The 15,177-nt window shown below is 48.8% G+C and overlaps 2 protein-coding genes across 2 annotated transcripts in view; one reads left to right on the forward strand and one right to left on the reverse strand.

Moving 5' to 3' along the window:
* WASF1 (WAS protein family member 1) overlaps nt 1–1,949 on the forward strand; it is a 71,859-nt gene extending 69,910 nt beyond the window's left edge. The window contains exon 8 of the mRNA XM_026043965.1: nt 1,004–1,949. Coding sequence (XP_025899750.1) covers nt 1,004–1,205 — 202 coding nt within the window. The 3' untranslated portion in view covers nt 1,206–1,949. The remainder of the gene's footprint in view (nt 1–1,003) is intronic.
* Nucleotides 1,950–14,131: 12,182 nt separating this feature from the next.
* Nucleotides 14,132–15,153, reverse strand: GPR6 (G protein-coupled receptor 6). Its single transcript, XM_026043977.1, has one exon. It carries the CDS (start codon nt 15,151–15,153, stop codon nt 14,167–14,169), a length of 987 nt encoding a protein of 328 aa, XP_025899762.1. The 3' UTR covers nt 14,132–14,166.
* Nucleotides 15,154–15,177: the final 24 nt, after the last annotated feature.

The raw sequence follows: 15,177 nt of genomic DNA on the forward strand, positions 1-15,177 counted from the left end.
CCCTGTGCCCCGTGCTCTGGGTGTCCCTGCTGGAGCAGGGGGTTGGACTGGATGGTCTCTAGAGGTCCCTGCCAACCTCAGCCGTTGTGCGATTCTGTGAATTCTGATCTCTGCATGGCCAGGCAAACAGGTTCTTCTCAGCCTCTGACTGCAGTAACCAGCTTCTCTGGTCCTCTGTGGCAGGTCGGTAAGGAAATGTACCTGTGTTCAGAGATGATCTGTTGGGATCATCCCTTCAGTCTGTTTGCCTGGGAATGTTCCTAGTTCTGATGACATACAGATCAGCTCGAAGTCCAAAACAGAACATTTCACAGACTGGGTTAGATAAGGGCAAAACATCCATTGACATGTGAATTTTGAATGTTGTTACGTTACAGCAACATGTAAATGACATTCAGAAGTTGCTGCTTAAGACTTACAGCTGTTAACCTGATCTTTGCACTGTGAGTGCTGCCGTTTGACCGTGTGGTTTCTGAAGAGTCARTCTTTCTTAAATGTTTTGAGGGCTTCATTCTTCTGATTCCCTAATGTACTTTTTGCAACTTTTGCAAAAACAGTGTTATTCCTTCATATCAATGGACACATTATAATGCTAATTCAGAATAGTTTTTAAAGCACCTTTAGGTGCCTGAAGAGATAACGGTATTGAAGCTTTGCAAGGTATTTCTTAGTGTTAGTAGAAAACGTCAGCAAAAAGATTAAGTAAAGGAGCCTGCGGGTATAATTTACATGAACTTTTAAAAGCTTTTGGCCAAACCTTGCCCAAGAAACCAAGGCTCAGGCATGTATCAGAGCTTAGGTTCCACCTAAGTCCCTGGGCTTGTGTTTRCTCTCAGCTGACGACAGGGAGCATTTAGATCTGATTTAGACTGTGTTCATCTATGGTTCCTGAGTATAAACTCCAAATGCACAGGCTCTGCCGTGTTTTTAACTCGGCCGCTACCATTTAGCTTTCCCATATGACCAGTGTGCGTTCTTTGTGCTGCCTTACGCTTTGTGTAAGGATAAGGAATGACGGTGTCCCGCCTGTGGTTTGCTGTTCTGCAGGTATCCAGCTCCGCAAGGTGGAGGAGCAGCGTGAGCAGGAAGCGAAACACGAGCGCATTGAGAACGATGTTGCCACCATCCTGTCCCGCCGCATCGCTGTGGAGTACAGCGACTCGGAGGACGATTCAGAGTTTGACGAAGTGGATTGGCTAGAGTAAAACGATCACATTGCTGTACACTGCAAAATCGAATGCTAATGTCCATTGTGGTGCTTGTCCTTTGAAAGTTTGATGGTCATTTCTAGTGTTTTTTGTATTYTTTTCTTTACATAATTAATCCATGTTTTTCTACTTTTCAGTTTACACAAGAACTCCTAGTGCATCTTTGAAACTAAATGTTTTACGGTGGCTTTTCTTACACATCTTTTTGAAAGAACATACTTTCTTCCAATAGACCACTAAGTATTAAGCATGGGCAGCTGTTGGTAGAGTAGCAGTTTCAATTTTTTGGCATATCTTAACTGTGCACTTTGTGAATTTTAAGTTAATGAAGGCAACTGAGATTGACATTCCAAGGGCAGCTGTATGTACTAATGAGCCTTATTCCACTTTTGATAATGTTTTAAAAACATTAAGCTATCAAGATAYCACTGCCTCGATTACATCTGTACACTAAAAGTACATATAGTTAGCAGCACTGAACACACTGAAAGGAAAATGGATCTTTGGGGGGTTTATTATTGTTTTATTGTTGTTTTTAAATAATTATGGCCTTATTTGAATGTTTAGAGATTCCCTTTCCCCTTCCTCCTTCCCAGGTACATATTGTGTGGTACTATTTTTGCCTGCATATTAAAGTTTAATTTTTTTTTCCTTGTGAAATCTTCTGACTTAAACATGCTGTGTAACTTATGTAACTGTTAAAATAACAGTTTGATTTAATAAATGGTTCATTTTAAATGTCCATCGGTGTTGCTTTTTCAACTGAAGCCTCTCTTTCGCTGGTGTAACTGAGAGATCCTGGGTTGTCAAGGATTTATGTGGCCTGCACGTGACGGTGAGTGTTGAGCCCCTGTTCCCTGTGGCTCTCTGAATCAGTAAGTTGCGTATCAGAGTGCATGTGGGATGTTTAAAGAAAAAGAAAGGAGGGGGAGCTTGTAGCCTAAAATATTTGGGTGTTTTATAAACAAGATCTAGAACAACTGCAAAGCAGCTACTGTTCACAGCAGGAACTTTGTAGATTTTCTCTAATGGGCCAGTTTTGTTGGTGGATACTGYGGGCAGCAGCCTGCACTGTCACAGCAGCAGCCGGCAGTGTCCAGGCCCTGCCTGTTAGGAGAGGATCATCTCCTCACTGCCCCATCGGGCCTGTGTTTTAGGCTTGCTCTGCCCCCGTCCCAGCTCTTGACAAAAGTCCTTCCTGACAGATGGGATCCTGGCAGCATCAGGAGGATGTTGCCAGCAGGTCAAGGGAGGGATCCTGCCCCTCTGCTCAGCTCTGGCGAGGCCCCGCCTGGAGTAGTGGGAGCAGTTCTGGGCTCCCCAGGACAGGAGGGACGTGGAGCTCCTAGAGAGGGTCCAGCAGAGAGCGACAAAGATGATTAAGGGACTGGAGCATCTCTGGTATGAGGAGAGGCTGAGCTGGGCCTGCTTTCTCTGGAGAAGGCTGAGAGGGGATCTCATCAATATGTGTAAGTACCTGAGGGGCTTATAGCGAGGAGGGGGCCAAGCTCTTCTCAGTGGTGGCCAGTGACAGGACAAGGGGCAATGGGTACAATTGAAACCCAGGCAGTTCCATCTCMATGWRAGGAGGAACTTCTCCCCTGTGAGGGTGCCAGAGCCCTGGCACAGGCTGCCCAGGGAGGCTGTGGAGKCTCCTTCTCTGGAGAYCTTCCCAACCYGCCTGGATGCCGCCCTGTGCCCCGTGCTCTGGGTGTCCCTGCTGGAGCAGGGAGTTGGACTGGAGGGTCTCTAGAGGCCCCTGCCAACCTCAAYCACTCTGTGATTCTGTGAAAGGGCTGTTACTGGCCCTGGTGATGAACAGCACCGTTTCCAAACTAGTAGCCGGGGCAGCCAAAGCACTGGACAGTGCCCAAGTTAAAGGCAGGAGCTAAACTCGGTTAAGGTTTCRGTCAGGATTCTGGCCTCCTGCCACAGCTGCAGCTTCCTGCCGTAGCACCTGGGCTCCTGCTACCGRAATCCYCTAACGAACTCACTAATGAATTCACATCAGTGAATTCACTAATGCGCCACCAATTCACTGGTGGTGAGAAGTGCCTGTCAAATTGGAATACCTGCATTTATAGGTGGACTCCAGGAGAAGCCTTGGCCGTCTCGGGGATGCGCATCCCTGTGCCTGGGCTTCCTAGCTGTCCTCTCACGTGGTGGAAGCGCCTTTGGAGGCTGCCGGGCTGGTTGTGCGAGTGATTAGGGGTGTAAYAGATTATTGACTGCGTTGTCTTGTAAGACACTAAATCAGATTTTCTATATTGACCTGTTTGTAGATTGCAGTGTTTGCTTCTGTGCACTTACAGCAGCTGGTTGAAAGCAAAGACTCCGAGTCTGTAGCAGCAACAACGTGCCCGGGATGAGGTGTGATGTCAAGGAAGAGGAAGGAGCCTCTGTCAAACGTCAAGCTGTTCCCGACCGCAATCTGTGACTGGTAAAGGATGGGAATGAAAAAAGAATGAAAAAAAAAAAAAAAAAGAAAAAAAAACCCTACAGAAGTAGCATGAGACAATGGATAGCAGAGCCGGAGGGGGAGACTAAGGATTTGCAGAATTGGTTATTTGCAGGTTTTATTCAAAAGACAAAGTAGTGACAGCGAAGGAGCCATCACAGAATAAGATTAAGAGGTAAATGGAAGAGAAAAATTACTAAAGGAGCAAAAATGACAGACACAGTGCTGGTTCTGCTGTTCATTTTGCCCTGTGAATAACAGCCTTTAAATATTAGCTGCCAGTAAGAGATGAAATAGTATCCCATTAAATTGGGGTGCAAGGAGTAGGAGGCGGTTTTTGGTGCAGGGAGGACTGCTCATCCCACAGGGAGCCAAGGCACCTTTGCCTGCCTGCCTAAGGTTTTCACAGAATCACAGGATGGTTGAGGTTGGAAAAGACCTCAGAGATCATCCAGTCCAACCCCTGCTCCAGCAGGGACACCCAGAGCACGGGGCACAGGGCGGCATCCAGGCGGGTTGGGAAGATCTCCAGAGAAGGAGACTCCACAGCCTCCCTGGGCAGCCTGTGCCAGGGCTCTGGCACTGTTAAGAAATTTTTCCTTAAGTTCCTGTGGAGCTTTTGGTGCCTCATGTTGTGGTTGTGAAGACTTTCACAGGTTTCACACGGTGCCGAAGGCCTGCTCTGTGTCCACCTTTGCTGTGGTCCAGGGGACCCATACAAACATCATTTCCATTTTCCATCCCACGTTTTAATGACTATTCCGGGCTATGATTCCAAAGCCCATAAGGAAACCCAAGGTGCTGCRAAGGCTTCATAGGAGCCACGAGCAGGTCCGACCGGGAGCCGGCACTTCCCTCGCTGCGTCCAGGACCAACATCCCAATGGGGCTTCAAGAGAGGTRCCAAGGAAGCCCTGCCTTGCTCCTATGTTCTTTTCCCTCCCCTGTACATTTTTAATAGCCCCTATTTCCTACATAAATTTCATTAGCTGGATTTATGCGGTCRCTAAACCGCTTGCTGCAAGTATTACACTCACAGCAGGATATTATTCGCCATTCCGGTGAAAGCGAGCACTTTCCGGCTCTTTTCTTGCCAGCCAGGAGAATTACAATATCAGGGCATTAATAACCRGCTGAACTGAAGGAGTTTTTGATTCATGGTAATTACTGATTACACGCAGATCACTTTATGGCTTTAATGCCTCGGTCTCCCACTGTTTGCTTGCCAAACCGCCCATGAAAAGAAACGGAGGGATCATAGGGATCGTACGGGTAATTTGCTGATTCCCTTAAGGAGAGCAGAGCGGAGCTGACTCCGGCTCCGCTGGGGACAGTGTCGGGAGGTGGCAGCACCTCCCTGCCGGTGTAGGAAACAGGAGAAAAGGAGCAAATCCTGCTGCTTTTTATGGGATGAACACGGGATACCCTGGAGCAGCCAGGCCCAGCCCCATGGGAATCACACTCTGTCCATGGGCTGCAGTGACRGCCGGGGGTCACGGCTGCCGCCCCAGCTCCATTCCCACGCTGGCAAGGCCGTGAGCTGTAGGGAAGAAGGAGCAAAATCCCGAATCCTGGTGGCTTCCTGGAGCCAGGACTCCATAGCCGGAGCCAGGAGCCCTCCCGCTGCCAGCCTGGCGCTGCTTGGGGGGGTTCACGCCCCAGAGAACGGTGCTCCTGGGCTCAGCGCTACGTCCCCGTGCTCAGCGCTCCAGCTCCCTGCAAACCACGGGGCAGTCCCAACCCCAGGGAGCTTGTTAGCTCTTGTAGGCACTTCAAAAGCCCACAAATACCTGGGAAACCTGAAGTGATTTGGGGGAAGGGGACAGCACGGCTTGGGAGCCCGGGACCCCCGGAGCCATCATGCCCAAGGCCCAGGACACCCCTGCAAACTGGGCCTAGGCAGCTTCCCCTTGCTTGCACAAAACCCCAAGCRTTGGAGAGCAAAGGGAACCCAAGAGGCTCGTGTGAATACGCACTGGGACCACATGGTGCAGCTCCCAGCATGACCAGAGCAAGGGGAGCACCAGGTCATCAAGGGCGATCTCCCCTACTTGGTGGGAAGAGCCAGACTTAAGTCCCAGTTTTCATGTGGTCCTGTTTAAAGGACCTGGTCCGTCTCTCAGCATAAGGGAGCAGGAAGCACAAGCCAAGGCTGAGCAGGAAAACTCCTCCATGCTCAAATCACCCCAATGTCCTGAGGAACCCACTGGCTGAAGGCCTCGCACCCTGGTGCTCCCCAAGACCAGCTCTGCTTCYTCGTCACGGCCAGCAGGACGGCCGTGTGCAGACTTGCCTTGGGACAAGGTGCCAGATCCATTAGAAATAAATATGACTGAGGTGAATAGAGGCCACTGACAGCATTTAAATTAAATGACATCTCCATTCCTCGTGAACTTCTCCACGCAAACAGTCGAAGCTGCACCTTTAGCAGCAGCCGGATATTGAGGCAGCAGCTCCTGCGATTTCACCAGCTTGTTTAAGTGCTGATTTTCCTACCACAACTTTTATTTAGTTTTTTAGTTTATTTAGTGCAAAAAATCACACAGATTATTTTTGTAAAGTTGCTCATTTTCTTTTGGCTAGGTGGCTGTTGGTTAGACTTTTGTTGTCACTAATAACTGCACAGGTTTCAGTGCCACATACCTTTCAGTGTCACATACCTTTCAATGTCACATACCTTTCAGTGTCACATACCTTTCAATGTCACATACCTTTCAGTGTCGCATACCTTTCTAACAACATCAGCATTTTTAACAGCACGGAAAGAGAAATCCAGTATCTCCCCAACCATCTCTTCAAGGGAAAGTCAATATGAAAAGACAGCCGTAAAGTAACAMAAACTCTTACTGCCAAGCACATGGTTAGGCTAAACACTTTGATTAACTTGCTCACCAGAAAGTAAATACACCCACAGGACAACGTATTTTGTCAGGGAGGTGGCTACACAGCAGCAGGATCACACCAGTCATGGCCATCGAACCAGATAGGTCTTCACTTGGTCCTTGCCCTCCCCAGCCCATTTCATCCGTGGGGCTCATGGGAGGGCAGTGCCAAGCGATGCTCCTCTTAGCAAAGTTGCTCAGAGCTGGTGACATCTAAAGGCTTTTGCTGCACAGGGTGACGGGGGAGCCCGTTTCCRTGTGGCACCATTGGCTCTCCCTGAGCCTGAAAGTCTCCACTGCCCATTAAGCACCAGGACATTCAACAACTTTACTGATAACTGCCCAAAGTTGGGGTTAAAAATAAACAAATCAAGACCTGGGCAGCGATACCTGATGAAGGGAGGATCGTGTGTGTCCCTCACATGGCACAACTCTATAGATATCAGGTGATATTCATCCAAAAGCCACCATGCCAGCTTCCCTCAGAGGTCACAGAAAGCAGAGCATTAGTTTAAAACTAGTTTAAAGTTCTAACTAGTAAATTCAAACCCAATAGCACACACACCCGAGCAGATGGCCTCCCTCTAGGCTTTCTACAAGGTTCTGCATCGAAAGTTACTATAATTTAGATGAATGCCTACTGTCTTCATCAATCTATAGCTTTGACAAATGCAGCTATCGATTTTGTCTGATATGATCCATCCCGGATGGACACATGCAGTTTCTCACTCCTCAGCTTGTTACCTGCCACGTTATTACATATCGATTCCCGTATTTGCTCCCTATTTACCGTGGTAAAAATCAGCTGAGTTGGGTGATGATTTTGGGGACCCACCTTCGTGAAGACTCTTTGCTTTAACTCCAGCTTTCCCAAAACGTGCCAGAGGGATGACGCCCATTTCCACAGGCTCCCTGAAAGGTCAGAGCAGAGAGTGGATAAAACAGACCCTGAAATCCCTCCCACCCCAACCTTTGTAGCCAGGAGGGATGTAACACACAAGCGTTTCCACCGTCGCTCTCTCCAGTGGGACACTTCCAGGAGCAGAGACACCTGCCAGGGGCTGCRGCACAAAGGACGTGGCAGCAGAAGGCAGGACTTTGCTTATTTGATGGATCAAGGGTGCAGGTAACTGCGTGCAGCCTCCCGGGGAGCCGGGCTGGGGGGCAGCACCCCCGGCTCCCGTTCGCCCTCCGCTTTGGCAGCCGCCCCTGCCCTGTCCCGATGGGAGGGTGACTGCAATGACTGCAAGATTGCAATGGGAACAGCGCAGTCACCTCARATGCAAGAGAAACTCACAGAACCACACAGTGGTTGAGGTTGGAAGGGGCCTCCAGAGATCATCCAGTCCAACCCCCTGCTCCAGCAGGGACACCCAGAGCACGGGGCACAGGGCGGCATCCAGGCGGATTGGGAAGATCTCCAGAGAAGGAGACTCCACAGCCTCCCTGGGCAGCCTGTGCCAGGGCTCTGGCACCCTCACAGGGAAGAAGTTCCTCCTCACATGGAGAACTTCCTGCAAAAAGGCTCTCTGAGGCATCAGTTTTGATAACACAATTCAGCTAAACTTATTCTTTTCTCTAGGAACTCTTCATGAAATGCTCCTACACAGGGCACATACAGGATGGCCCAGCCTTTAGCTTATTTCCACCCCGTGCTCTGTTTCCTTTATCCGTTTCTGCACAACTACATTTAAAATAGCATGCACCACTCTGGAGAAAAATGAAAACCACTTTAGGAGAAACAGCCCAAACTTCCTACTAGTTAAGAAAAAATATGAAGAATAATACTGAAATGCAGATTGCTACCGGGAAGAAGCAAGGTGCCCATGTTGACTAATTTTGGGTAACTTTTGTATAACATGGACTTCTTTTGACAATAATCTAATATTACCTGAGCAGACTTCTTTCCATGAAAAGCAACAACAGCCAGAAACAACAAGTTGTAGCTGCCTGAAGATGCACAATCAAATTAGTGCTGTGATGCAAAGGATAACGTGTCACCAAGGGTGAGGATCAGAAAAATGTAGTCTTTCAAAATGTGTCATAAGACCTAATTGCATTTTGCAGAAGATTCAACCTGTMTGCAAACAATCAGCGTATCAGAGAATGCTTCACAAGCCACTTTCTTCTGCCTCCTTTGTAAATGCAATCATTAACCTGCATGCCAGAGAGAAAATGAGCACTGGTCTGTACAAAATATGTCTTCTCCTATGATAGACAGGGCAGGGGACATCAAGCTCCCTTTAAAAACTCTTTTTTCCAAACCTCACCAGGAGGAATTTAGCACTGAACTTCATCAGCCCAGCAATGAACAGGCCAATGGGGGAGAAACTCAGCCTGAAGCAGCCTCTCTTAAAAGCCAAGAGATYCAGAGAGCATCAAGAGGGAAGGGAAACAAAAAATCAGAGCAAACCAACAAACCAACACCCACAAAAAAAGTGTTTTTTTCCTGGGTCTGAACTTCTTCCCTGAGCCAGTGCAGGTTGTTCTGCTCCTGGCCCAGCTCTGTGCTGGGGCTGGGAACAGCCAGACCGGCCCCTTGGCCAAGAGAAGGTCTTGGCAATATGAGGCCTTAGTGCTCTTTCTATAGGTCTCACTGATCCTATAGATTAAAGGCTCACTTGTAAGCACTGACATATCTTTTAAATTCTGGCCTGTCAGGCTGCAGTCCTGCAGATTTTCCACACTAAATGGGGAAAATGAGCAGTCCTCTTTCCTTTCTGAGTAAAGCAAAGCACAACAAATCCAGAATCAGGAGCTTAATTCACAAGAATTTGCTTTCTTGATTCCAATTTGCAATTACTAGGGGATTTAGGTGTAGGGATGTACAGCTGAACTCAGAATGGGCTCCCCTTGGTGTCCTCTCTGGTGGCTGGTTCCACCCAGCCCTGGGCACATGGGCAGTGGGCAGAGGCTGCGACCCCAGGCCCTGCGCTGAGATGATGCCTATTCGCACCGCTCAGGACCTCATTCCAACGTTTTCCCAGGCATCCAGGCTTCCCACGAGCCACGTCACAGACCCTGAGGACCCTGATCCTCACTCACAGCTGCGAGTGAGACCAGGAACACGCTCATACCCTGCCCTGCATCCATTGGAGAAAGAGTCTCCAAGAAATGTCCCAGCATCGAGAAGACCCATCACGTGCTGCAGCTCTCTGGTTCACGGGCACAAGCCTCAGAGCTCGCACCRTTGCTTTGGTGCCCTCGCTTTTTCTTTTTTGGCAGAGAGCCTTTGGCACCCACACAGCAGAGGTGCCTCTCCTCAYCCAGCTGCTGTCCCCAGCATCCCTGCTGATCCAGGGCTTGCAGCTCCGCATGCTCCTCAGGAGTCCGGAGCTTGTCCAGGTGTCCTCCCCATGGAGAGGGAGCTTATCCAGGTGTCCTTCCCAGTGAGGAGACCCACAGAGCGTCAGGGAACAGGCAGGGCTGGAGATGACCCCTGCATGCCYATGATTTGCAGGGCTCCTTTGTGAAGCAGTGAGAGGAGAAAGACGCTATTTTTTCTTTTATTTCTTTTCCTTTTGAAATTAATGCCATAAAAATCAACTGAGGAGCTGCACTGTCAGAAATGATTTTTACCTCATTAGAAAAAAACCCCAAAATAATAAAAAAACCCCTCTTTTTACAGTTATACTGGCAGAACTGCCACTAGAGCTCCTATTGTTTTCCCGCGTGCACCTTCGTACCTGGGGATCATTAGTCTGATAAAAATATGTACACGCTCACTTCCCTAGGCTTAAAAGCTTGAAAGTGTTTTTGTCTTTCTGTTTGGTTAGTTAAATAGGGAGTTTGACCTTGATTTTGAATCCAGCTGACTTTTTAATGTACAAAGCAGCCTGTGGAGCCTTTCTCCTTCCATTCACAGCGGCGCTACACCCGTGGTTTCARCAGAAATCCTGCAGGAAACAAAGCTCTGCGTGGGGCTTTAGGGGCAATTCCTGCCCATTTCTTACTCATTTGCATCATGCTCTTGACCCTGTTGCTAAGTGAAGTGCCAGAGATGCTCGGAGAGAGGCACTTCGGGCGGATAAACCATCCGGCACCTGGGCTGGAGAGGCCCTGAGCGTCTCCCAGGGCTTTGTGCTGTTTGTGATGACAAGGCATTGGCTGCTAATGAAACCCGGAGCAGATGCCGAGGGCTCCCTGTGGCAAAGTGGGGAGTTTTCTCAATGAGCTGCTGCGCTTGCCCTGGCTCCGGCACAGAAGCGTGCACACTGCCTCGCAGGCCTACGTTGATATTAGGTTATATCTGCTTCAGAATAAAGCACGGGCAGGACTTTTAATGGTGTCAAGGCTCAAAATCTCATTTCCACTTCTAGTGCAGGCTGCAGATGCTACCAAACCACTATCAAGCATCGGGTCCCCTCCTTGCACCCACCTCTGTGGGTGCTTTCGTCCCCGAAAGACCACGCGATTGCCGCGAGGACCTTAAAAGCAGCAAGCTCGTGGGTCCACGCTCGGAAGGACAGGTCTGTGCCCACCGGGATCGGTGGCAGGTTTGACAGCTCGGCAGACTTTATGGAGACCAAATTGCCCATTGGCTCTCGTGAACACRGGATCAGATGTGGTAGGTGCTTGTCCTCCGTGGCAAGCAGCGGGAATGCCAGCGGGCTCCGAGCAGGGAGCCCTCCATGGGGCATTGCTGCCGGAGCCTCCGAGGTGGCTCTTTATCCGGCCTCCAAACATCACCTCAGAATCAGGGAAAAACTCCTCAGTCTGATACAGGAGGCTTTGTGTGGCCAGATCTTGCAAAGGCCACAGCATTTCCTCAGGTAAATGTGCGCCTGGTTTGTTTAATAAGAAAGTTCAGCAAGAAAAATGCAGGTGTCATGCAGGACAAAATTCCTGGATTTCCTCTCTGAATCTAGGCAAGGGCTGCAGCTCCTCTTTTTGTTCAAGGTGGGATGTGGTTTGGGGAGGCAGAGCCTGTGCAGCCCGCGTTATGTTATTCTGCTCAGGTAGTCCTGCAGAGCAGCGCTCTCTGGCAACTGAAAGGCTGTGTTTTACTGCAGTTATATCAGTTCCATCCACCGGGCTAACCAAAACCAAACCAAAACACTCTCTCCCCTTTTTGCATTAGTATTGCCCAGAAATGAGGAGAAAAGTCAGCAGAAGTTTTCTAAAATGGCATGGGTTAAAACATAAAATTTGTATTCCTTCCACAGTGTGAATGGCTGAGATCACTGTAGCGCCAAAGTGCCTCTCAGAAGAGTGGAAGAACGCTTATCTAAAACACTTCTGAAGTATTGTCATTTTAGAAGAAGAATTTTAAAAGCAGAATGCTATATTGTAGATAGAGCATATTCCTGGCAGTCGTGCTAAAATAAAAATGGGCTCGTGTGGTAAGAAAAGCAAGCGCACGTTGATCTAAAAAACGTTGACATGCACAGTTGCAGTGAGGAGGGAGGGTTTGAATGACTTGTAGGAAGTGTGTTGTTACTGAAGGGGGACTCTCTCTGTCTACATTTTCTGTACCTGATTTTTACACAAACTGCAGCTGCTCAAAGAACTCACGGTGAAGCAAATGCCTAGTAGGATTATGGGCATCTGCGATGGTTTCCAGTAAATTCCGTCTACTTGCCTTGGATGTCCAAGTGTCGGCACAAGAAGTCTCCCCGGAGGCTTTTGGAGCAAGTACCGGCCTCAGGAGGCTGCACAGGAGCCCTAGGAGCAGCTAAAATCTAGGTGCAAACTCAGCACCTGTGGCTCAACAACGCTTCTTGCAATTCGGTTGCTGCAGTTCTACTGAAGTCTAGGAATAACAAAGAACTTAAGAAACAAAGAGATTAAAAATTCTGGGGGCTTACAGCTTCAGGAGGCTCGTAAGAGAGGGGGAAAAGCATCTTTTTTAACTAGCAACTATAGAATGGTTAATCTGATAGGCATTTTGACCTGTCTCGAGCTCTGTTTCACATCACACTTACAACATCAGTGCAACAGCTCTCTGGGGAAGCGAGTGCCTGACTCTCTTAATCAATCACCCTGTCACGTCTGTGATTACTGCAGTTTGCTCGCTGGACTTCCAGCCCTTCTGTCGACTGGTACCCAACTCCTACCGGTAAAAATAAYGAGTCTGGAAGACGGCTTGCTGATCACATTGCACTTAAAAGGAGACGTTTTTGTATTAACGGTGAACTCGGAGAGTTTGTCATAGTACCTGCTGTTCAGGCATAAATGCAGCTTTGCAGCCTCCTTGTGGTCTGTTGGGTCCTTGTGGCTGCCAGGAGGCAAATGCGTGAGGCCCATTGCCCAGCCCTAAGTTTGGAAACACATTATTCCTGCTCTTTCTGTGGCATCATTTGCACAGGGATAATGTGTTTCAGCCCTGCAGTACAAGCCAAAATGCAAGTTGCAAACTACAACTGTAAAGTAAATGTAAAGCAGCTATAAATAAAGAAGTCCCAACGCTCTTTTTGAAGCCTGCTGCGTGCACATTGCCGTTCCAGAAAAGCCAGTCACCTGTGAGTTTGACTCTGAGTAAACAAGTTTCCAACCCTGAGCAACACTCACCTCTGATACCCTCTTTGAAGTCACCAAGCCCCGGGGCTGCCAGAAAACTGCACCCTGCTCCCCAGAGACAGGAGACAGCAGAGATGCACTTAAATGATTTTTCTATAGAATGCGGTACAATAAAGCAGGGGGGAACAACTCAGGTTTCCTGTGGGTGATAAGGAAAGTCAATCTATTGTAGACTCTCACAAGCCTGCAGGAAAGAAGTCTGTGACTTTTTTTTTTCTTTTTTTTTTTTCCCACTTTATTCTGCATCTGTATTAGACTAAAGGAGGAGAAAAAAAAAGTTTATGGCTTGGCACCTGTTTCTTTTCCCCAGTTCAGTAACTTTTTAATGTGCCATTATCATAAAGGAGGAACCTGTAACTCAAAGATGAAAGCTGCTGGAAAGCAGGAGAAAGAGCAGCAGCCTATTTGCCTGGGGTTTCTGTTAGTTTGCTGCTCAATAAATGTGACACGGTGAAGGAGAAAATAAACAAGCAAGCAAACAAACAAGGCGACCTGCCCTGATGGAATATTTCATCTCTGTAGTAAMTGATGATCTCTTCAGGCAGAACTCTGTGGTAAGTTTTCAAAAGTAAATAAAAGGACTTTGCTTTCAAGCTGTCGTATGCCTCRGATCATTTAAACACACAAAATTATATTACATCTTAAATAGTTTTATTTGTGTACAAAATGTTATAGTTTACCAATATTGTGCAGCAAAATATAATTCCACACATACATACATACATACGTACATCCACACCCCTCCACACAAACAAAGACACCACAAACACACAACTTACTTTCTCTCTGCCCTTCAAAATGGCAACACTGTTTCGGCAGGTCAGCAGCTAGAAGAAATAAGGTGCTCTAATTAAGCAGTATTGGAATGTCTTCACTTTACAAATGTGATGTGCAAATTTATATACAACCACTTTATTTTTCCACRGAGCTGAAACCCCCCCTACCCTGAACACTCTCAAAGATACAAACATGTATAAAGTGCTAATCTTTAAGCATGTTTCCACTGACTTCACATCATAGGTTGAAGTTTATGACAGGCACTGTAATATCTCACTAAGTAGATTGTCACTTTGTGCAGTTACTACAAAGAGAAAAGTCACTTAGACATCACTAGGGGACCGGGAGCGAAAGGACACTTTAGACTGAAAGCAGCCACAAAAGAGAACCCACATGGACCTCTGGATTTCTTGATTCCTGTAGGCGTAAATGATGGGATTGATCATGGAGTTGTAAGTGGCCGGTAGGAGCGTGGCGTAAGTGTACACGGAAGGGTAGTCGGGGTCTCCGACCACGCAGTAGATGGCAAAGGGCAGCCAGCTCGCCCCGAAAGTCCCCAGGATGATAGCCAGGGTAGACACCCCTTTCTTGGTAGCAACGTAGTGCGAGGCAGTCAGAAAGTGCTGCTGGAGGGCTATCTGGTGGGCATGTCTGCAAACGATTTTACAGATTTCGATATAGAGATGGAGCATGATGATGAAAATCAGAAAGAAAGAGGCAGAGAGCAGAGTCACGTTGCTCTTGGTCAAGGGTCTGACTATGCTGCASGCAGCGTAGTCGTGGAGGCAGTTCCAGCCCAGGACGGGCAGCAGCCCGAGGCACAGCGAGACCCCCCAGGTGCCCACCAGCATGGTGTGGATGCACAGCACGGTCCTCTCCGAGTAGTAGGTGAGGGCGTTGTAGAGGGAAAGGTAGCGGTCGACCGTGATGGCCAGCAAGCTACTCACGGACGCTGTGAAGGAGGCAACAAGGAATCCCACGGTGATGAGGCTGACGGTCTCCGAGCGGATCACGTACTGGAAAACAAAGTTGAGGATGAGGCCGAGGCCGGCCAGCAGGTCCGCCGTGGCCAGGCTCCCGATGAGCACGAACATGGGCGTGCGCAGGCCGGGCGAGTAGCAGATGATGGCCACCACGATGGCGTTCTCGCAGGCGATGGCCGTGCCGGACACGCAGAGCATCACGTCCCAGGGGTTGATGGCGGGGGGTGCGGGCGGCCGCGAGGCCAGCGCCAGCGAGGCGTTGCCACCGCGGGCCGGCAGCCAGGGCGAGGGCGCCGCGCTCTCGTTGAGGGCCGCCGCGGGCTCCATGCGCGCCGGGGCCGCGTCGCCGCC

This window comes from Nothoprocta perdicaria, unplaced genomic scaffold (genome assembly GCF_003342845.1).
Source record: "Nothoprocta perdicaria isolate Ctin4 unplaced genomic scaffold, notPer1 scaffold_343, whole genome shotgun sequence".
NCBI lineage: Eukaryota > Metazoa > Chordata > Aves > Tinamiformes > Tinamidae > Nothoprocta > Nothoprocta perdicaria.